The following is a 24,456-nucleotide window of genomic DNA, read 5'->3' as shown; positions in this document are numbered from 1 at the left end:
GTTTATTTTGAGAGAGAGATCACGTGTGTGGATGAGCTGGGGAGGGGCAGAGAGGGAAGAGAAAGAATCCCAAGCAGGCTCCGCACTGTCAGCACAGAGCTTGATGCGGGGCTTGAACTCACGAACCATGAGATCATGACCTGAACCAAAATCAAGAGTTGGCTGCCCAACTGACTGAGCTACCCAGGTGCCCCTGAACACACATCATTTCTGTAACTGCAGTTGACCCTTGAACAACACGAGCTAGGGGCACCAACCCCCCACCCCCTGCAGAGTCAAAAATCTGAGTACAACTTCTGACTCCCAAAAACTTTACTAATAACTTACCATTGACTGGAAGCCTTACCAATTACATAAACAGTTGATTAGCACATATTTTGTATGTCATACGTATTATATACTGTATTATTACAATGAAGTAAGCTAGAGAAATGAAAATGTTACTAAGAAAATCATAAGGAAGAGAAAATACATTTATAGTACTATACCGTATTGAAAAAAATCTGCATATAAGTGGACCCATGTGGTTCAAACCCTTGTTCAAGAGTCAACTGTACTATTTTTTCCCATTTAACAGATTACAAATATAACAAAAAGTGGGTTTTTGTTTGTTTGTTTGTTTATTTATTTATTTATTGTTAAGTAATCTCTATACCCAATGTGGGGCTCAAACTCCTAAGCCCAAGACCAAGAGTCACATGCTTTACACCGACTAAGCCAGCCAGGTATCCCTCAAAGAACTGTTTTTACATTTTTTACCTTATAATGAAGTTTCAAACATAGTATTTAAAAACACTGATTGAGGGGCGCCTGGATGGCACAGTCGGTTAAGCGTCCGACTTCAGCCAGGTCACGATCTCGCGGTCCGTGAGTTCGAGCCCCGCGTCAGGCTCTGGGCCGATGGCTCGGAGCCTGGAGCCTGTTTCCGATTCTGTGTCTCCCTCTCTCTCTGCCCCTCCCCCGTTCATGCTCTGTCTCTCTCTGTCCCAAAAATAAATAAAAAACGTTGAAAAAAAAAAAAAAATTTAAAAACACTGATTGAGGGGTGCTTGGGTGGCTCAGTAGGTTAAGCATCCAACTCTCAATTTTGGTTCAGGTCATGGTCTCACAAATTTGCGAGACTAAGATCCGTTGGGATTCTCTCTCTCTCCCCCTCCCCTGCTCTCTCAAAATAAAAAAACTTAAAAAAAAAAAATAAAAGAAAAAAATAAAAGAAACTGATTGATGGAAAACAATCATTAATTTTTTAAAATTTAGATTATTAAAAATAAGTGGAAAATGCCACCTCAAAAGTATCTGATAGAAATAGAGGAGTGTCTGGGTGGCTCGGTTGGTTGAGCAACCAACTCTTGATTTCAGCTCAGGTCATGATCTCACGGTTCATCAGTTCAAGCCCTGCACTGGGCTCTGCGCATCGGATGGTGCAGAGCCTGCTTGGGATTCTCTGTGTCCCACTCTCTCTCTGCCCCTCCTCAGTTTGCGCATGTGCTCACATTCTCTCTCTCTCAAAAATAAACAAAAAAAAACAACCAAATACAGTATATACTTGTCATATTAATGATAAAAAAAATTCTTAGTGAACTTAACAGTATATGTAGGTTTTAACGTACATGTAGGCATACCATACTTTAATGGATACTTACATCATCACCAGAGAAATATTGATCTATGATTTCAAATGCTAATTTATATATGTCTTCATTTTCATGTTGCTGTAAAACTTCGATTTTCTCCAAACCTGATAAAAACAAAAAATCAAATAATCAAGTGGACATGAATAAAAACTGTGTTCATTCTAGTCATGGAAAATCCTAAAGAACTCACAACACCCTCCCACCACACCCCGAAAATGACAGTTTGTCTAAAATACAGATAAAACTCTGAGCTGCTCTGACTGGAGGACCAGCATCCCACTAATTTCTTCCTCTCTAGAAACCCTTGACCCCAAGGATTATCTGGTATCTGAGGCAGACAGTTTAAAAAACACCTAAATACTCCATCTGACAGATGAGGAAGCTATCGTATAGAGATGTAAAGGGGTTTATTTTAGGTTGAGTGGCAAGTTAGTGACAGAACTTGAACTGAGATCTCCCCAGGCTGCTTTAGTGGAATCATACTATCTCATATAGTAATTTTTATCTTTCCTTTTGTTTTCAAAATGCTATTACTTTTATATAACAACAAAAACATGTTTTCAGAAACTTCATGATTAACTGATATAAATAGAAGACAAAGCTTTAAATTTTGAAATAATTTCTTTGAAGAAAAAAACAAAGAGGGTGCTTATATTGTATAGCCACAATGAAATTGAAAAATAAGTTTTCAGAACTGTAGAATGTCTTCATTTACATTCCCAATATATTTACTCCATGCATCAGATGCACAAGTCTATAAATTTAAATCCTTAACAATATTCTTCCTTGAAATATCTTTTTAGCTAGGTTATTTTGAAATAGTTGCATTTTTTTTCTTTTTAACAGCAATATAAAAAACCAGAAAAATGGGAATGTAAGTGTCACAGATAATGGATGTAAAGTTCTTTACAAAATTATAAAATATTAAGTAAACGTGTATCCTAATTGTGAGTATACTTCCCAGAGACCGAAGCAACTATATTGATTAAAGCTGAAGAATAACAATTCTGCAGCTCAAACTTTCTGGGGTAAGTTCTGAATTAGACTACAATGCTAATTTCAAATTATCTCAAAATATCTTAAAACCAGAATGAGCAGTGAATTAAGAGTATGAAGATCTACTTCCATGGCCATAGACAAAACTTAACATCTCTAGGATAATTTCTTCTTGTTATTAAGAAGATACTTCCAGTCTGAATATTTTATTTTATTTTATTTATTTATTTTTTTTAATGTTCATTCATTTTTGAGACACAGAGAGACAGAGCATGAATGGGGGAAGGTCAGAGAGAGAGGGAGACACAGAATCTGAAGCGGGCTCCAGGCTCTGAGCTGTCAGCACAGAGCCCGACGCGGGGCTCGAACGCACGGACCGCGAGATCATGACCTGACTGAAGTCAGCTGCTTAACCAACTGAGTCACCCAGGCGCCCCCAGTCTGAATATTTTATGATGTGACTACATTTACTTTCTCTTAAAAAAAAAAAAAAAAAATTAAAGGGGCAATATAACTATACATAATAGTCAATAAAATATACAAAATAAAACAAGACAATAGAATAAATTAAGGTTTGGGCAACTTAGTACATATTGAACAGGTATCCTTAAAATATGCCTCATATATCATTATCAGAGAAATATTTAATATTTCAAATAAGTTTTTTCATTAAAATTTCAAAGTAACTTCTGTGGTAATAACTTCAGCAGACAGCTCTAGCAATCACAAGACTGAAATACCTAGATGACTCCAAAATCATTAACCTTTCCAACAACATGGAATAGTATTTCACAAAGTAAGGTCTATAGAATCACGTATCAGGTATAATGTGAAGAAAGTGTTTCACTGTCAAGGATTCTAAGAAATTCTGGATTAAATAAAGCTTATAACTTTCTCTATCATAGCAGTTCCCAAGCTTTTGCTCTCGCGCACTGTGACTTCAAGAGGAGTGTTCATGTTACCTAAAAAGCAATGTGACCCTCTGGGAAGGTCACAGAATGACCTTCACAACCAGTTTTCCCCAAGTATGGACTGCTGCCTGCTGGAAAACCCTCATGTAATGCTAACTGGTGAATACAGGACAGCAGCATACTTTGATGATGGAGCAGTGTTTCCTGACAGTTTTCTTTCTACTTAGTTGCCTTGAAAGGAACTGATCTTTCAGCATTCCACTGCTCAACTATTTTTCTTCAATGCACTCTTACCTCCACATTCTTCTATTATTTCAGCTATTGTGCTTGCTTCATCACCAGCCATGATCAGAATGTTTTTCAGACCATCTAGAACCACCTGAACAACTTGAGAATCTTTTACAGACAGTAAATTACAGAATGGTGGTATTACATTCTGCTGTACAAGGTACTCAACCTAGGCAACAAGAGAAAAATGTTTATTTATATAATTATCTTTTACCCAAAAAGAACACACTACAGGGCTTATGAACAACCAGCAGCTCCTAAACATAAAAGAGTAGTGTACTTTCCAACATTAACAATCCTAACAGTTTTTCCAAACTTACTTGATCTTTTCTGCCACTTATCGTTAAGTTGCTAATTGCCCAGGCAGCTTCTTTTTGTGTTCCAAAGTCTCCCTGAAGGTTAAAAAAGAAATGATTGTATGAGTTCTTTATTAAAAAATCTTGGTTATGTTAATGTACACGATAAACTCACAATATAACTGACCTTAGCAAGCTGATGAATAATCATAGGAATTAACCCGGCGTCTATTACAGCTTGAACTTGTTGCTGGTTGCCTGCTGTTATGTTGGAAAGGAACCATACTGCTTCCTATAATTGAACAAAATACAGCGTACCTTTGTTTGAAAGATTAGTTTTAATGCATTTATATTTTTATGTAGTTTACATAAACTATAACAAAATCACTTGAGTTGCATTAGGGAAATGCATCTAAAAAGCAATGAGATGGCACAGAATGTCTCATTTTAAACACGTTATAAGGAAACTTCCATCCATAACATGTGGGCCCACTAACCTTGCATTGATCCACCCAATAAAATATATGCCTACATCAGCCAGGAACTACTTTATTTTATTTATTTTTTAATGTTTATTTATTTATTTTGAGAGAGAGTGAGAATCCCAAGCAGGCTCTGTGCTGTCAGCACACAGCCCAACACGGGGCTTGGTCATACAAACTGTGAGATCATAACTTGAGCCAAAATCAAGAGTCAGATCCTTAATCAAGCCACCCAGATGTCCCCAGGCACTACTGTAGACAATGGTAATATAGCAGTGAACAAAACAGACAAAAAAATCTTTACTCGTGCAGCTTACATTTTTTGGTGCTTAAGCTCCCTCTAAAAGATAAAGATATAAATAAATAAGAGACTCAATTTCCTAAAAGTTTGTTAAAACTACTTCTAAGAAAGGAGAATTGCTTTCCTGTAAAAATATTTACTTGCAAGATATATTTAGAAATTAAGTGTCCAATTAGTCTGGGATGGGTCTATATAAAAAATTTTACTGTAACCTTTAAGGATTTACAAGTCACAAACACGCAGGTCTACTGGAGTTTTAGGGTCAAGTGCGGTCTCTTCTTCCTCTTCTACAGTGGAAAGAGTTAACTGTAAATTTATTTTGCCCAATTGCGGGAAGAGGTTAACAGCTGGTAAGTCAGTGTTCACTCTACCATTCTTACAAATTTCTTGTAGGTTTGAAACATTTTAAACTAATATGCTGAGGGAATAAACCCAGCAGTTTGATAGTAGTTTGATTCTACCTTGAGGGTCCCATGATGATCCCAAATCCAAATAACACAAATGCTCAAGGTGAAAAACTTCTAAGGAGACTAAATGGCTGCTGAGGCTGAGTAAACATCTATGTGAACCCTTTGTCCCCCATGATACCTTCACTCAGAGCATATTGATCACATGCCAGAACTTCTCTACACCCACTTCTGTCCGGCTTCCTCACTTCTCAGCTCTGTTTCCAATTATGGAATACATTTAGCTATAAAAATCCCAAATTATTGAAATTTCTACAGTAAAAATAACTGGCCCAGAGGCTAAAAGACTCTGGCTTCTTTCCCTTCATTGGAGCAAATGCATTCATAAAATGCACTTTTTCGACAACATACTTTTCTGTAACAATCCAACTGTCAAATTATAGTTGAGCAACTATATAAATACAGCTATGACAGAGAAGAAATGATCAGTTCTGCTGGTTTGGGGGACGGTGGCATTGCAGGCAGATAAAACTACATTAAACTAAATGTGAATCAAATCCATGAGACATCATTTCACACCTACTAGAGTGGCTATAATAATTTAAAAAAAGGAACTGGAACCCTCATACAGTGCTTGTGGGAACGTAAAGTGGTACAGCCACTATGGAAAACAATTTGGCAGCTCCTCAAACAGCTAAACACGGAATTACCATATGACTGGGCAGTTCTACTCCTAGATATATGCCCAAAGGAACTGAAAGCAGGGACTCAAATAGACATCTGCATGCCGATGTTCACTGCAACATTATTCACAACAGCCAACCAGTAGAAAAACTCCAAGTGTCCACCAACAAATGACTGGATAAACAAAATGTGGTATATATGTACTATGGAATATTTATTCAGCTATAAAAAGAAATGAAGTTCTGACACATGCTCCAACATGGATGAACCTTAAATATTGTATGCAATGTGAAATAAGGCAGATACAAAGAGACTGAAGTACTTAAGTATATTTAACAATTAATAATAAGTTTGTATCTAAAGTTGAAACTTTAAAAAAGACTTTTTTGATCCTTCAATTTAGGCACTGCATCTTTTGGTCCAATCTAATTTCATAGGGAGATTAAATTATGATCTGTTTATAAAAGATACCAGCCATCCAGCGAGAGATTTTGTATGGATGCTCACTTCATGGCTACTAATTTACCGATCCTTGCTACTGCCCAATTTATTTAAATAAAAAACACTGGTTATAACAAAATAACACTTGTAACAAAGTAACTGCAGAGGTGATCTGAAATAATTCTCATAACTACAGTGCTTGTGAAGAAAATTATGATCAAACAAACAGCAGCAGAAAACAAGGGGACAGTTTATACAGACAGAAAGAAATGCACCAATGAGCTATTATGTGCCTTACCTTATTTATCTTCTCTTTGGGGTGTGATAAGAGATTGGGGAAGTGTGACAGGACATCACAGTTGAGAACAACCTGGGTCTGCTCATCGGTGCCAGTCACTATGTTGCCAACTGCTCTGAGTGCTGCTGTCTGGGGTGGGGATAAAATACTTTCTATACATTTATTTGTTTATGAGGAAACTGACTCTATATTTTTCATAATCCTGAGAAAACGTAAAAATCCAAGGGGTGAATGATTAGCACTTACTGTATTCTTAGGCAAAGTACTATGTAGAACCGAGAGGCAATTTTGAATTTTAAACAATAGTCATAAAAAATGGAGCTACGCAGAAAAATGTGTGAAAAACTATCGAAAAAATTTTTCAAAAAATTAAAAAAAAAGAAAAATTAACAGGTAAAGGTTCATTTTAACAGCAGCTATTTCTAATCTATTACTAAATGAATAGCACAGAAATATTTTAATAAAGGCCTGAAATGGGCACACATTTCCATCTAGAAAGTCACTTTGGTAGAAGTGGAATAAACATCTATCAGCCACCCACACCTAACTAAAGTGAGGAGAAATGAGAGAGGAAAAAAATGCAGTTAGGATGCTGTTCTAATTATCTGGACAGAAAAAAAAGAGTCTTGAACTAAATCAGTGGCTCTAGATACTTAAGGAGTAGACAGATTCATAAGCTATATAATAAGAGTTAACACAACTTTGTAATGGAGGGGAAAAGAAAGGAGGAATCAAGGTTTGAAGCTTGGACCATGTGGTCTACTGAAAGGAGAGGAGCAGGTTTGTGGAGCAGGTTTGTGGAAGAACACGATACACTTTTTGTCTGGTTAAAATGGCAATAGAATGCTTTAAAGGAGTTCTCAGAGGAGGCGTCTAAGGGCTCAAGGACAACTGGGTAGTAGGAGTCTGAAACTGTGAAGAATCTGGGTGAGATAAAGATTTGGAGACCAACAAAATCAGGTTCAGTAAAACAGAGGAGAAATATGGAAGATATGTACATATTGACCGAACTGAACCCTGGTTGTTCAAGTTAACAGGTTATAGCAAACACAATTTTAAACAAGTTAGAAAGAATGTTTAAATACTTACTTGGACTTTCACTTCCTGGTGGCTCAAAAGGGGCACAAGAAATGGCACAACCCCTGAATCAATAACCATCTGTATCTGCTCATTACCTCCATCTGTCAGGTATGACAGAGCCCAAACAGTATCTACGAGAATCTACAGGAAGTAAAAAAGAATTACAATTCAGTTATTTTTTTGAATGCTTAAAATACATAACTCAGAGGTGGTAACGTAAAAAGTAATTAAACTATGTTTTAGCTTGGTGGCAAAAGTATCTGCTTACTTGATAAATCTACTAAGCAGCAGAGTACTCTCTCAATGCCTACCTCAGATCAATCACTCTTTACAAAAATGAGACATGGAAGTGTGAGACAACTTCTACCCCAACTTATGCATTTATATATCAGATAGATGAATTTAAAAACAGGCAGAAAAGTTGTTCTCTCTGCCCCGTAAACTGAGTACCTAATAATCACAAGGAAACACTTTATATACAGAACAAGACCATATACCAAGCTGCTTCAAGTCTCGAAGAGCCCAAAAAGATCACCTGTCTATACCAGTGGTTTTCATGCATGTTTAGCAATATAATTACTTGTTTAGGCTATTAAAATAAACAGATAAAAGAATTAAGTTGGCATTTTAACCTTAGGAAATTATTTGCAAAGCCCTTGAAAAAGGTCCCCAAATGAAGAGCACAGAACATAAACCATGACCCATAGCCATCTGATTTTGCAAATAACAAAAAACAAAAGAAAGACTCAGGTTTACTGACTCTCTCAAAGTCAAAGAGGTTATATGTAAGCATAGATCTTATCTCATGTGAAATCCAGAGATGTTTCTTACTAAGGTATGCAAATTAAAGACATTCTGTTGCTTTTAAAATAATGCCACCAGGGGCACCTGGATGGCTCAGGTGGTTAAGCATCCAGCTCGATTTCTGATCCCCAGGGTCATGAGATCAAGCCCTGAGTAGGGCTCTGCACTGAGCATGGAGCCTGCTTAAGATTCTCTCTCTCCCCTCCCCTGTCCTCCCCCACCCCACACCCTCCACCACTCGCACTCATACTCTAAAATAAAAACTAAAAATAAAATAATGCCATCTGAATTAAGTCCATCTACATATCTTTCAAGAAGTATAGAGATCAATAAAAAGAGCAAATAAAACCACATTTAACCCACACCTTCAGCATTACTAGAAGTCAGGGACTACAAATTTCAAATTACCTGTAAGAAGAGAAAAAATTAAAGTCTAGCTTTTGTCTGGACCTCCTGCCCCAGGCCTGTGTAAGATTTCAAAGAAGAGGAGTGGTAAGGAGAGTTAAGTGTTTAAAACTACCCCATATTAGTGGGACAGAGACCATGTAGCCCCAAAAGCCTACAATATATACTATCTGTCCTTTTCAGAAAAAGCTGCTGACACCTTCTTCATTAGATGATGAGCTTCATTCAACTAAGAGATGCTTGAGGAAATAGATCATTACAGATCACAAACAAAAGTGGAAGTAAGAGTAGAACAAAAATTTATAAATGGTATTTATCCTGAAAAAACAGAAATACTGCAACTTCAAGAATGGGACAGAAGGAAGCTGTGCATGAGAGCTGAGCCCACCTACCATTCCACCCCAGCACTAAGGCCTCCCTACTAAAGGGTATCTGCAGATGTGGTGTGTGTGAACAAAGCCTGTCTACTACCCAGTGTGGCAGTAGCAGTTAACAAGACTTAAATAGAAATTGTAGTCACATAACAGAACACCCAAAATGTGCAGGCTTACAAATGAAAACAACTTGTCATACCAGGAACATCTCAAACTCAAAAGGGAAAAGACAGTCAACAGATGTCAATGCTGAGATGACAGAGATATTGAAATTCTCTGACAAAGATTTTAAAGTAACTATCATAAAAATACTTCAGCAAACAATTGTGAACATATTTAAACCAACTAAATATAGGAAATCTCAGCAAAGAAACACGACATAAAGAAGAACCAAACAAATTTTTAAAAAAAGTTTCTGTTTATTTTGAGAGGAAAGAGAGAAAGTACGAGCAGGGGAGGACAGAAAAAGAGGAGAGAGTGAGAATCCCAAGCAGGCTCTGCCTCTCTAGTGCAGAGCCCAACATGAGGTTCAAACTCCCGAGATCATGACTTGAGCCACAGTCAGACTTAACCAACTGATCCACCCTCGTGTGCCCCAAACAGAACATTTTAAACTAAAAAATTCAGTAATCCAAATTTAAAACTCACTGGAAATACTCCCTAGTAAAATGGAGAAAGAAAAAAACAATCAACAAACTCAAAGATCAATACAAATCATCCAATCTCGATAACAGGAAAACAAACATCAAAAAAGATTGCAAAGAGGGGGCTCCTGGGTGGCTCAGTCAGCTAAGGCTAAGTGTCTGAGTCTTTGTTTCAGCTCAGGTCATGATCTCAGGGGTGGTCGGGTGGTCACTGTGGAATCGAGTCCAGCGTCAGCCTCTCTGTCTCTGCCCTTCCCCCACTAGTGCTCTGTCTTTCTCAAAATAAATAAATATTTAAAAAAAGATTGCACAAAACCAATTGAGATACCACCTCACACCAGTCACAGTGGCTAAAATTTACAACTCAGGAAACAAAAGACGTTGGCGAGGATGTGGAGAAAGGGGAACCCCCTTGCACTGTTGGTGGGAATGCAAACTGGTGCAGCCGCTCTGGAAAACAGTATAGAGGTTCCTCAAAAAATTAAAAATAGAACTACCCTACGACCCAGCAATAGTACTACTAGGAATTTATCCAAAGGATACAGGAGTGTTGATTCACAGGGGCCCATGTACCCCAATGTTTATAGCAGTACTTTCAACAACAAATCATGGAAAGAGCCCATATGTCCATCAACTGATGAATGGATAAAGAAGATGCGGTTTATATAGACAATGGAATACTACTTGGCAATGAGAAAGAATGAAATCTTGCCATTTGCAACAGTGTGAATGGAAATGGAGGGTATTATGCTAAGTGAAATATGTCAGTCAAAGAAAGACAAGTATCATATGTTTTCACTCATATGTGGAACTTGAGAAACTTAACAGAAGACCATGGGGGAAGGGAGGGAGAAAAAACAGTTTTAAACAGAGAGGGAGGCAAACCATAAGAGACTCTTTAATACAGAAAACAAACCATAAACGTCGATGGTGGGGGAGAGGGGAAAACGGGTGATGGGCATTGAGGAGGGCACCTGTTGGGATGAGCACTAGGTGTTGTATGTAATCAGTGAATCACGGGAATTGATTCCTGAAACCAAGAGCATAATGTATACACTCTATGTTAGTTCACTTGACGATAATGTAAATAAAAAAAAAAAAAAAAATCACAGGGGCGCCTGAGTGGCTCAGTTGGTTAAGAATCCGACTTCAGCTCAGGTCATGATCTCGCAGTCTGTGAGTTTGAGCCCCGCGTTGGGCTCTGTGCTGACAGCTCAGAGCCTGGAGCCTGTTTCAGATTCTGTGTCTCCCTCTCTCTGTCCCTCCCCCGTTCATGCTCTGTCTCAAAAATAAATGTTAAAAAAAATTTTTAAAAATCACAAAGAAATACAGAGAGTTTCAGAGATCTGTAGAACAATAACAGAAGATCTAACATTTCTGTCATCAGAGTCGCAGAAGGAGAGTGAAGCTGAAAAAATATTTTAAGAAATAATGGCAGAAAATATCCTAAATTTGGCAAAAGACATGAGCCTAAAGATTCAAAAATGGGAGGATGAGGCAAGACAAAAGAGAAAACAGAATAAGCTCATCAATTATTGTATAGGTATTAGATACTAGTCAAAAAATACTATCTGCCAAACCAGATAGTAAAAGAAAAGGGCATTATAAAAGGTATAAATAAAAAGGTAATATTAGAACAAAATGAACCTTCTTAAATAACAAAATAAATGAAAAAAAAGCACACCAAATAAAAAATAAAACACACACAAAATATCAAACAAAATGTGACTGAGCTAAAACCAAACATATCAAACAATGTGAACAAGCTTAACTCACCTATAAACCAGAAAAATGTTCTTAAATTGGCTCCCAAAACAGAACCCAACTCTCTGCTGTATACAAGAGACACATCTAAAATTAAGTAATTCAAAAAGGCTAAAAATTAAAAGAATGAACTAAGGTACACCAAGTAAACATTCAGAAAACAGAGGCTATAATCCTGTTAGTAGACCAGAACTTAGGCTAAAAAGCATTACAAAGAACAAATAATGCTGCTTTATAAAGCTAAATCCTACAATTTACAGTAAAGACTGTTATAAAATCTACCCACCAAATAACGCTGCAAACACAATTACAAAGCAGAAACTAAAAGGATGCGAGACAAAAATATAAAAATAAACGAGTAATGTATTTTCACACACGACAGATTTTCAGTATGAGAGAAGTAGATAAAAAATGAGGACACAGATCTTATGAATATATATTGAAATTTATACCTTGCTAATAGATAATATAACTTGCATATGGAGCATAAAAATCATGTTAGGTCCAAAGAAAACATCAATAAATTACATAAAGCAGAAATACTATAAAACTATTCCAATACAAAAAGTTAGATAGACATTAATAAAATAAAAACCAAAAAGACTTCTGTTATGGAAATTTAAGAGCCATATAACAAACAACTCTTGGATGAAAGGGAAAATACCAAAAAAATAAATTTTGAAAAAATTACAAGGAAAACACCACATACTAGAAAATAATGGATGTATGTAAAGCAGTGATCAAAGGAAACTTCATATTCCTACAAATTTACACAACACAACTAAAAGGATGCAAATAAATAAATCCCAAATCAAGAGCTAGAAAAAGAACAGTAAATAGTATATGGAAGCAGAGTTGAAATCTAGATGAAATGAGTAACTTCTTAGGGCAATAGTTAATAAAAACTGATCTCAGAAGACACAGAGAGCTGAAGCAAGTCAATTTCCATAGCAAAGATAGAGAAAATTATCAAGGAACTAACCCCACAAAGTACCAAGACCCAAAAATTTCAAGGGCAAAACTACCAAATCTTCAAAGATGGGAGAGCCCCAATGCTATATATATTGTTTCAGAGCATAAAAAATAAAGGAAGCACAATGTTAATACCTACACTTTAAAAAAGCAATAAAAATATAATATTAATACCTAATAAAGATAGCATAAAGTAAAACCACAGACCCAGTATCACTTATGTGAATACTGGTACAAAAATTCTCAATAAAACATTAGCGAATACGATCCAATACTACACTAAGAAAACAATATATGATAATCAAGTGGAATTATTAAGAAATACAAAGAAGGTTCAATTTTAGAAATATCATTTAGATGTTAGATTAATAGATTTAAGAAAAATCCTGATTATCTCCACAGTCACTGAAAAATTAAACACCCATTCTTAAATTTTTTTTTAATGTTTATTTTTGAGAGAGAGAGAAGAGAGACTACGCATGTACATGTGAGTGGGGGAGGGGTAGAGAGAGAGCTGGAGACACAGAATCCGAAGCAGGCTCCAGGTTCTGAGCTCAAACTCACGAAGTGTGAGATCATGACCTGAGCCGAAGTCAGTCGCCCAACCGACTGAGCCACGCAGGTGCCCCTAAACACTCATTCTTGATGTCAACACTCAAAATAGGATTTTATGGATATTTCCTTAACATAATAAAAAATTTATTAACTCAGGAAAAGGATTTAGATTCAACAAAAGATTGATAAATCTGATTACATAAAAAATAAGTCTGCATGGCAAAATGTATCAAAGACAAAAGACAAATTAGGAGAATATCTGAAATAATGTATCACAAAGAGCTAATATCCTTAATATATACAGAACTTTTAAAACCTAAGGGAAAAAGACCAAAAATCTGATAGAAAAGCAGGCAATAAATACAAACAGGCTACTTACAAAGATATAAAAATGGCCCTTATATATACAACATAATGTCCAACTTCACTAATTAAAAAAAAGAAAGAAAGAAACAAGTGCAAATTAGGGGCACCTGGGTGGCTCAGCTGGTTAAGCATCCAACTTCAGCTCAGGTCACGATCTCACATTTTGTGAGTTTGGGCCCCACATTAAGCTCTGTGCTGATAGCTCAAAACCTGGAGCCTGCTCAAAACCTGGAGTCTGCTTCAGATTCCCTGTCTCCCTCTCTCTCTGCACCTCCCCTGCACCCATTCTGTCTGTCTGTCTCTCAAAAATAAGCATTAAAAATTTTTTTTAAAAAAAGAAATGCAAATTAAAACTGACATACATGGGAATGCAAGCTGGTGCAGCCACTCTGGAAAACAGTATGGAGGTTCCTCAAAAAACTAAAAATAGAACTACCCTACGACCCAGCAATTGCTCTACTAGGCATTTATCCAAAGGATACAGGTGTGATGTTTCGAAGGGACACATGCACCCCCATGTTTATAGCAGCACTGTCAACAATAGCCAAAGTATGGAAAGAGCCTAAATGTCCATCAACTGATGAATGGATAAAGAAATTGTGGTTTATATACACAATGGAATACTACATGGCAATGAGAAAGAATGAAATATGGCCCTTTGTAGCAACGTGGATGGAACTGGAGAGTGTGATGCTAAGTGAAATAAGCCATACAGAGAAAGACAGATACCATATGGTTTCACTCTTATGTGGATCCTGAGAAACGTAACAGAAACCCATGGGGGAGGGGAAGGGAAAAAAAAAAGGGTTAGAGCAGGAGACAGCCAAAGCATAAGAGACTCTTAAAAACTGAGAACAAACTGAGGGTTGATGGGGGTGGGAGGGAGATGAGGGTGAGTGACGGGTATTGAAGAGGGCATCTTTTGGGATGAGCACTGGGTGTTGTATGGAAACCAATTCGACAATAAATTTCATCTATTAAAAAAAAAAAATAGCCAAAGTATGGAAAGAGCCCAAATGTCCATCGAGGGATGAATGGATAAAGAAGATGTGGTGTGTATACACACACACACACACACACACACACACACACACACACACACACACAAAATGGAGTATTACTCGGCAATCAAAAAGAATGAAATCTTGCCACCTGCAACTACGTGGATGGAACTGGAGGGTATTACGCTAAGTGAAATTAGAGAAAGACAAAAATCATATGACTTCACTCATGAGGACTTTAAGAGACAAAACAGATGAATGTAAGGGAAGGGAAACAAAAATAATATAAAAACAGAGAGGGGGACAAAACATATTTTTCTTAAATATGGAGAACAAACTGAAGGTTACTGGAGGGGTTGTGGGAGGGGGGATGGGCTAAATGGGTAAGGGGCACTAAGATATCTACTCCTGAAATCATTGTTGCACTATATGCTAACTAATTTGGATGTAAATTTTAAAAAATAAAAAATAATTTAAAAAAAACCTGACATACAGTTTTTTTACCCATCAGATAGGCAAAATTTTTAAATGTGATAACATATGCTATTGGCAAGGCTATGGAGAAAGTCACTTTCATATGGGTGCTGCTGGAAATATAAAATGGCACAGTCTCTAAGACAAGGAGTTTGGGCAGTATATAAGAAAATTACAATGCATTCATTCTTTGGCCTAGCAATTCCGTTTCTAGGGATTTACTCAAGGGTATTCCAATAATATGAAAATACACGAGAATATTTACTGCTACATTATTTATATTTGAAAATTCAGGAAACAGCCTAAATACCTATCCATAATAGTGTGTCTGAATAAACCATGTTCACAAAATAGTACTAGTTGAGTTGGCCTGTGTTTTAGGAGGCTGCTAAATAAAATGTAACCTTCCCCCCCCCACCTCATGTGGCACCCACTACTAGCAGAAAACCACCTTTTTCTACTATACAGAGGTTTAGAAAAATGAAATATTTAAGGCTTCGAAGCTGAGGTCAGTGAATAATTTTCAGTGGATCTCCATGACAGTATCTTAAAAACTAGTGGGTTCAGCTAAGTCTTAGGCCTCCTGAAACTGCAGGCTCTAGTCTCTCTTTAATTTTGTTTAGTAATATACTGGGTCTTCACTGAAAATTTCATTTGAAAAAAGCTCTAAAAACTTTTAAACTCATAGCACACGATTATCAGGCCACTCTAGCTTCTTCTGTTTTCATCAAAATTTGCAATAAATGTTAAAAAAAAATTTGCTTTTCTCATCTCCATTATCAGGCTAACAGCTGCTCTATGTCTCTGATGTTTATAATTTTACCTTTTGTTAACTCTTCCCATTTGAACTGCTTCTGCTCTTTTATACCTTCTCCTTCTGCCATTCTTTTATTCTTTTTTCTTGGGTTTCCCCTTTTCTTGATTTCTATGCCAGGCTACCTGGATCTTACAGCTATTAATAGTCAATGAGTGTACTCTTTTCCTTCTAGCTAATAATCTGATTAATGATGCTCCAACAAAGTCTTCAGCAACCCTGGTCTACTTTAATTATTTTCCACTATTCATTTCTGTTTTTCTCTGCTACAAAGCTTTAAAAGTTTTTTACTTCAGCCAATATTTCAGGTACTTAAAAACTTCCAGGAAAGCTCATCTCTAGACACACAACAGAAAGCACAAATGCACCCATGCAAAAGACTGACAACTCTACATGGTTAATGTTTTGAAGAAACAATCTTCTTGAAAACTAGTATATGAGTCAAAGGGCAATCTCTTGCAACACAAAGTCTTCCAACAAGACTATGTTCAGCTCAAAGACCTTCAATGGTCTCCACTCCAATAAATGTGCTAACAAATCATGTCCTGCTAGGTACTGTTACTAAAAATGCTATTAACATGTATAGCATTTCCTAGAAGATTAGACGTCTGTGGAATATCTATGAAATGTCAACTTGACACATGCTTCAGAGACAACTAGAGCTGAGTCGAGTTACAAGAATATACTTACATTTAATCCTTATATGCAATAAAGGGTAACTTAGGAGGCCCGAGGTACTCATATTCTATACATTCCAAAGAAAGGACTGGCCCTTGATCAGCAACTTTCAGATAACCTCTGAGTTCTTGGATTATACTGCCTAATGATGTTGTGTACCTCAGATCTTGGGCAAATAAATAGCTATGTAACAATGTGATTTTATGTGAGTACCTCTTTTAGTTTGCTTGAGGTTGTGGGACACACTTGTATCAGTTTGACCTCCGGAAGAGGGTGAAGCCTGAGGTAAGGGCCATCATGCGGGATGTCCATGCCTTTGGGACTGACTCCCAATAAATACCTGCACACCAAAGTTCAGGAGGTTCCTGGTTAGCAGTATTTCATGTGTTCATATGTGTCACACATGACTGCTGGGAAAATAAAGCACTGTCCTTATAACTCTACTGGGAGAGAATAACTGGAAGCTTGCATCTGGTTTCTCCTAAACTCTGCCCTCTGTGCCTTTTGCCTTTGTTGATTTTAATCTTGTGAAATAATAGGAAATATATATTTATATACACATATATATGTGTATATATATACATATACATATACACACACACACGCATATATATATGATATGAACACACACACACATACATATATATGATATGAGTAGCGTATTTATATATAGGTGTCTGTCTGTGATTCCTGGCACAGAAGTCCTAAAACCCGGTAGTTTTTAAAGGGGTAAGAGTACTAGGAGCTTCTCTTGTTCTAGTATTTGCCTTTGACCCTGTCCCTAACATAGAGCTCCTAAACTCTTATAAGCTCCTAAGTGGTAAGAGCACTAGAAACATCTTTTGTTCTACTGAGGCGACTCTGGGTGGGTGCTGGTTGCCAGAAAGACCAAGCCCTAATCAGAAGTTTTGGAGTTTTCAACTCCATGCCTCATCCTCCGGAGAGGGGAGAAGGGCTGGAAATAGAGTTAATAATTGATCATGCCTACATGAGGAAACCTCCATAAAAATTCCAATAGGACAGAGTTCAGTGAGCTTCCAGGTAGGTAAAAATGTCCCCACCAGAAGGGTGGTGGACCCTACCTCCACGAGGACAGAGCTCCTACCCTCAGGGCCCTCCTAGACCTTGCCCTATGTATCTCTTTATCTGGCTGTTCATCTGTATCCTTTATCATCTCCTTTAATAAACTGGCAATTAAAGTGTTACCCTGGCTTCTGTGAGCCACTTTGACAAATTTATCTAATTGAACCCAAGGAAGGGGACTTGTCGGAACTTCCAATCTATAGCCAGCCGTCATAGCACAGGAGATAACCTGGGCTTGCAACTGGCATCTGAAGGGTGCGTGTGTTGGGGTCATCTGGAAGAACTGAGCACTTAACCTGGGACCTGACACTCTCTCCAGATAGACCATGTCACAATCAAATTAAATTGCAGGAAACCCATTTGGTGTCAGAGACTTGCCTGTTGTTGTGGGGAAAACTCCCACACATCTGCTGACCAGAAGTGTCAAGAAGTAAAGTGTTCTGTGTGAGTAATAAAGGAGACACACAGAAGATAAACACACAGCCAGGAAGAACTAGGTCGTTCCCTATGTAGGAAGGAAAAAACTGAGTTTTTCCTAAATGGATCTGTATCCTTTTGTGGTAATAAACTATAAGCATAACAGCTTTTCAGTGATTCTTTCCGGAGATTCACTGAGCCTGAGGGTGGTCTCCGGGATCCCTGACACACTTATCATCAAGTGTCACTAACAATCAAGTCTCTACACATAACCCATCTGCTACAACTGATTAATTTTATTTGTACTAGCAGTAAAATAAGCTAGATTTATATCAAATGTTAGGTAACACTAAAAATTGTCTAGGCATGTCAAGCCATGGACAACTTCAAAAAGGGCAGGAAAACCAAATGCTACAGAATCACTGCAACTGCAAATTAACTTTAAGAAGCATAATAGCCAGAAAGCAATAAACACAGACTAACCTGAATCAGTCCAGATTTCTTCTGTAGTCCTAAGGGTCAATATTTAGCTTTTCTTCTAATGTCCACACCCCAACCCAGCTTCTCCAGCATTCTCACTAATAAATTAGGTCATTCTGGCTGTTTCATTCCTCTGCCTGCTACTATTCTTGTTTTCTGTTGTGCCCTATACCCTAAAACCCAAATTAGAAAGCTGGATATTATCCCTGACTTCCTCTTTTCTTACCACCCACATCAAACCCAGCAAGTTATCATCGAAAAAATTTTCAAGTCTTCTCTTGTCTTCCTAATGTCTGAGCTCTAACACTGGTGCTAATTTTCTGTCATCCATACTACAAAATCACCATTGATTTGTCTTTCCAACCTTACTTTCCCCTTAACTCTACACTCCACTTAATGGTATGAATCATCAATCCAGAACACAAATTAGACCATTATTCTTTGGTCTGCCATCAGCTACATAAAAAGGATATATGGCTCTTAAGGTGGTATACAAGATGCTGTGTGATCCAGAAACTGCTAGATTTCTGCCACATTTCCCCCCAATCTTTGCTTTATAGCTTATTCTTCGATCTCTCTAGTTTTAACAACTCCTTTCCTGGCTCTTTTTCTCTTGCTGCCATTGCTTAAATGTAGAGAGTTTCTTAGAATTCAATTTAGCCCCTTTTCCATATTTTCATGAATCCCTTAAATACAGACAGATCTCAAATCTGTATTGCGTTTTCCTACTTGGACTACTGCTATGGATGAACAACATGGTTCAAGTAAACCAGAATCAATGTGTCTGCCCTACAATAAACTCATTGCCTTCCTCTACCAGTCTCATCCTTTTGCTTTTTACTCCTTCTGATGGTTATGGCATTATTATCCATGAGGACTGCTAAATTAGAAAACAAAGTAATTTTTACTTTTCCTTCACTTTGATCCTTTCCTCTCGAAGTCCTACTTATTTTATCTCTTAACGCTCAAATTTCCCCTCTCTTAGCCATTACTGTCTCTAGTTCAGGCCTTCATCAACTTCTTTAGACTTACTATGATAGCAAAATAGGCCTACTTAACATTCATACCTTCCCCAGTCCAAACCCTGCATAACTTTTCTAAGTTATTTGACCATAACAGATATAAGCACATCATTTCTGTTTAAAAATCTTCAAGGACTCAAAAAAAAAAAAAAAAAAATTTAAGGCACGCCTGGGTGGTTCAGTCGGGTGGGCGTCCAACTTTGGCTCAGGTCATGTTCTCATGGTTTGTGGTTCAAGCCTCACATTGGGCTCTGTGCTGACAGCTCAGAGCCTGGAGCCTGCTTCTGATTCTGTGTCTCCCTCTCTCTGGCCCTCCCCTGCTCACACTCTGTCTCACTCTCTCTCAAAAAAACCAAAACATTAAAAAAAAAATCTTCAAGGACTCTGCACTGATTACAAGATAAAGTCAAAAGTCCTTAACACAGGATTCAAAACCCTGCAACTTAACTCCCCAGCAAATGTGCTGGGTTATTAATTACCTGTGTTCTCCAAACGTCCTAAGTATTCTCTTGAGTCTTTAATATTTTTCTCCTCATATACCTGAAATGACTTTTCAACTTGACAAAATACTACTCATTTTCCATCTGTATATCACTAGACAGATTACTTAGATATCTGCCTCTTACCACATTTGTAAGAGAGAGAAGTTTCACTTAATTTTTATGATATTTTGGACTATGTCACAAATGGACAGTTACTTTAGTTGCAAAAGTATTCCATCCTAAGAGCTTAAAGTTCTAAAATGAACTAGAGAAATGTGGTGCAACATTAGCATAGATGTATCTTCTTCACCCCAATGACAAATTACACACATAATTCTGGCATACACACATTCATATTATGTATGTATGTAAACAAACACAGAATTATAAAAACACAAACATGTAACAAATCAGAAAGAGATCTTAGCTGAAACAAGAGATGTCAAATCGATGCTAGATGAACACTAGAATCAATACCAGATTCATTGAAATTTATTCATTATATTACCCCATGGAAGAGTAACATTTTGCATTACTACATTAAGGAGAGTTTTCAGATTATCTAATAAAAAAACCTGCCAGAATATATACAGGAAATTCTTAAGTAAATCTCAGTAATGACCAAATCATCTAAAAATACCTTTGCATTTAAAATTATACTTGATATTCTTCAATACTATACCTCCAAAGGTTTGGGTCTTCAACACTGTACCTCCAACTGTCTCCTGGGAGACAGTGTGGTTTCACAGAAACCACACAAGATCTGCCATCAGAAGATCTCAGTTGTGTATATCAACTTTGATCCTTATTAGCCCTGCAACTTTGGATAAGTCACTTAATCTTTCCCTGAGGCCCAGTTTTTTACTCAGTAAAATGGTGACAATATCTATTCTATCATAAGATTAAATGAAGGGCGCCTGGGTAGCTCAGTGGGTTAAAGGTCTGACTCTTGATTTCAGCTCAGGGCATAATCTCATGGTCTGTGGGATCGAGCCCCATGTCAAGCTCTGTGCTAACAGTGAGGAGCCTGCTTGGGATTCTCTCTCTTCCTCTCTCTGCCCCTCCCTGGCTCACGCTCTCTAAATAAATTGGGGCGCCTGGGTGGCGCAGTCGGTTAAGCGTCCGACTTCAGCCAGGTCACGATCTTGCGGTCCGTGAGTTCGAGCCCCGCGTCAGGCTCTGGGCTGATGGCTCGGAGCCTGGAGCCTGTTTCCGATTCTGTGTCTCCCTCTCTCTCTGCCCCTCCCCCATTCATGCTCTGTCTCTCTCTGTCCCAAAAATAAATAAAAAACGTTGAAAAAAAAAATAAATAAATAGACAAACAAACATTAACAAAAACAAAACAAAAAGAACCAAATGAGATTTAAAGAAATATGGAGGTGCTTTCTAAATTTTTTTAAATGTTTATTTATTTTTGAGAGAGAGCACAAGTGGGGGAGGGGCAGAGAGAGAGGGACACACAGAATTTGAAGCAGGCTCCAGGCTCTGAGCTGTCAGCACAGAGCCTGCTGCAGGGTTCAAACTCACAAACTGCAAGACCATGACCTGAGCCGAAGTCAGACGCTCAACCGACTAAGCCACCTAGGCACCCCATGAAGGTGCTTTCTAAAGATTTTACCTCTTTATAAATACTGATACTTTAAAATACACTGATAATACAGATACATTACACATGCGAATCTTCTCCAAAGTTAGCATTATTGCTGTCTGGATGATTTAAGATATAAATTTAATATAACCTTAACCCTGTTTCTGAAAAATAGTTATACATTGTGGAAGCTTCACAAGTTAATAAAATATATGCTGACACTTACAAAAGTCTAAAAAAATAAATAACCTTTCCAGTTCCATCAAGAACAAAATCCCAAATCTAAGCTTCTGCTTTACTTACATTTATATCCGTATGGTATATGAGGACACATAATGCTGGCAAAATCTGAGGAAAGAAGATAAACAATAAATAACACAGCGTTGATGAATATGTCTTTGTAAAAATGAATAACTGATACAAAAAACAGTAAATACTATTTGCAGAACAAGAAAAGACAACGTTAAATTTGCTTGAATCTCTATTAGGAAAATGAAAATCTGATAAATTCAATCTGAAAAACCTAAAACATACTTCAGATATCCGATTAAAACTTCCAAATAAACCTGGCAGAGATTAATGTACCTTAAAAGAAAAAACAGTTGTTTTCAGTAACTTTCTTTATGACATATAATGTCAAGTGGAAAGAATGGAGATGAAACTATGCAGTATAGCTCTCTAAAAAAAAAATCTACTTTTTAAGGATTTTATTTTTAAGTAATCTCTATACCCAATGTGGGGCTCAAACTTACAACCCCAAGATGAAGAGTTGCATGCTCCACCGACTCAGCCAGCCAGGCACGCCTAAAGAAAGCTATTCTGAAAACTGTCGTCTCACTTACCTGCCTATGTTTAATAAGCTACTTGAGTCAAATTAAAGTTTCTGGCTCCAGATTTAGTCAAGAAAATAACAACCAGTACAAAGTATACAGTTTGTTGAATTCGGGCCTTACAGATCCTTTTTTTTTTTTTTTTTTTTTTTTTTAAATCTGGGAGGGAAGAGGTAGAATCACACTAAGTACCCTTTCCATAACAGCAAAACGCAGTAGAAGCTGGTGAAAGATATCAATTATAAAGATTCAGAGTTAACATTTTTTGACACAGTTAAGTGATTAAAGGCTGCATAGAATTTTTAAAAACTTAAAATATTCAGATTTATAGATTAAATGTAAATTAAAAATTTTCTACTTTGTTTTAATTAATAAATTTAATACAAAGCATGTCACACATTTAAGAACACTAATTTTACCAGAAATCTAGGGAAATTTCAATTGGATTTAATGTAAATTCATTCAAGAACATATGAATTTAAGTACACCAGGTTTTATCTGCAGCGATCCTTTAATTTTTTTAGCAGTAAACCGACAATGCAATGTAGTAACAAAATTTCTGAGATTTGATTTTCTCCTTTTATATTTTTCTTTTTGAAAGTTTGTTTCCTTTTCATGAAAACGGTCATTAAAAAATAAGAATTAGGGTGGACTAATATTCTTTCAGGTGCCATAAGATACTCAACTTCCATTTCACAGGAGTCAAAAATTAAATATGATATGTTACTTAAAAAATCTCATACCTGCAATGAAATCAGTATATGCATTATTTCATTCCCTGTGCATGAAACTCTAAAGCATAACATAGGGAAAATATACCATCTGGGCTTTGCAATTCTTCATTTACCTCCTGAACTGTCTCCATAGGCGGTGGGGGATCCTTATTCCTGCAGAGATTGACAATGACCCATGTGACGTTCCGAAGGAAGGTGATGGGAATGGAGGGATTGATGAAGGACAGAAGAGGTTTGACAACTCCCAGTGATATGACATAATCTCTACATTGAGGACCATCACCTACAGAAATGAAAATTGTATTTAAAAAAAAATTACATTCAGGATGAGAAAGTCTGAAATGTATGCAATGGCTCATGTTGGGACACTGATGTTCTATGTTTCCTCACCATTAGTCAAGGGCATCAAGTGTTGCTGTTTCTCCAGATTTTGATTTGGAGAACACAAATTTAACCTAAAAATCCTGACAGCAAATTGCATATCTGTTTCAAGAGGTACCATCTTAAGTTTGTACTTATAAGGCAAGAAGATAGTCAACCCACGTTAAAATTAGAGGAAACATAGGATGTAATGGCTATGCCAATGTAGGAAAAAAGTTAATTAAGATTCTTAATTGGAGTCTTTTTAAACCTAAATCCAACTTACCTATAATGTTTCCCAAAGCCCATACTGCTTGTTCACAAACATTCTGATGTGGTGAATGGAGAAGTCTCAAAAAAAGAGGTACGGCATCTACAATAAAGAAAAATAAATACTGGTATTATAAAATGTCAAAGAGTTTATAGATTTCAGACTAAATACATTGACAAAATATACAGAGCTTGGGGGTGCCGGTGTGACTCTGCTCATTAGGCAACCAACTCGATTTTGGCTCAGGTCATGATCTCATGGTTTGCTGAGTTCAATCCTCGCATTGGGCTCTGCACTGGCACAGCAGAGCCTGCTTGGGATTCTCTCTGTCTCTATTTGCCTCTGTCCCGCGCTCTCTTTCTCTCTCTCAAAATAAATAAATAAATAAACATATATATATATATATATATATATATATATAGAGAGAGAGAGAGAGAGAGAGAGAGAGAGAGGGAGGGAGAGAGAGAGAGGGAGAGAGGGAGGGAGGGAGAGGGAGAGAGGGAGGGAGGGAGAGGGAGAG

At 37.1% G+C, this 24,456-nt stretch overlaps 1 protein-coding gene across 1 annotated transcript in view; it reads right to left on the bottom strand.

Annotated features, from left to right (window-relative positions):
• KPNA3 (karyopherin subunit alpha 3) overlaps positions 1-24,456 on the bottom strand; it is a 105,467-nt gene that overhangs the window by 2,723 nt on the left and 78,288 nt on the right. Inside the window, exons 8-16 of the mRNA XM_049646882.1 lie at positions 23,952-24,038; positions 23,419-23,588; positions 22,045-22,089; positions 7,828-7,959; positions 6,739-6,867; positions 4,313-4,417; positions 4,150-4,221; positions 3,836-3,998; positions 1,644-1,738 (exon numbers count right to left, since the gene is read on the bottom strand). Coding sequence (XP_049502839.1) covers positions 1,644-1,738; positions 3,836-3,998; positions 4,150-4,221; positions 4,313-4,417; positions 6,739-6,867; positions 7,828-7,959; positions 22,045-22,089; positions 23,419-23,588; positions 23,952-24,038 — 998 coding nt within the window. The remainder of the gene's footprint in view (positions 1-1,643; positions 1,739-3,835; positions 3,999-4,149; positions 4,222-4,312; positions 4,418-6,738; positions 6,868-7,827; positions 7,960-22,044; positions 22,090-23,418; positions 23,589-23,951; positions 24,039-24,456) is intronic.

This window comes from Panthera uncia (assembly GCF_023721935.1).
Source record: "Panthera uncia isolate 11264 chromosome A1 unlocalized genomic scaffold, Puncia_PCG_1.0 HiC_scaffold_16, whole genome shotgun sequence".
In the NCBI taxonomy this organism is placed as follows: Eukaryota; Metazoa; Chordata; class Mammalia; order Carnivora; family Felidae; genus Panthera; species Panthera uncia.
The sequence above is the reverse complement of the archived record's forward strand: the minus strand, read 5'-3'. Positions and strand labels throughout refer to the sequence as shown.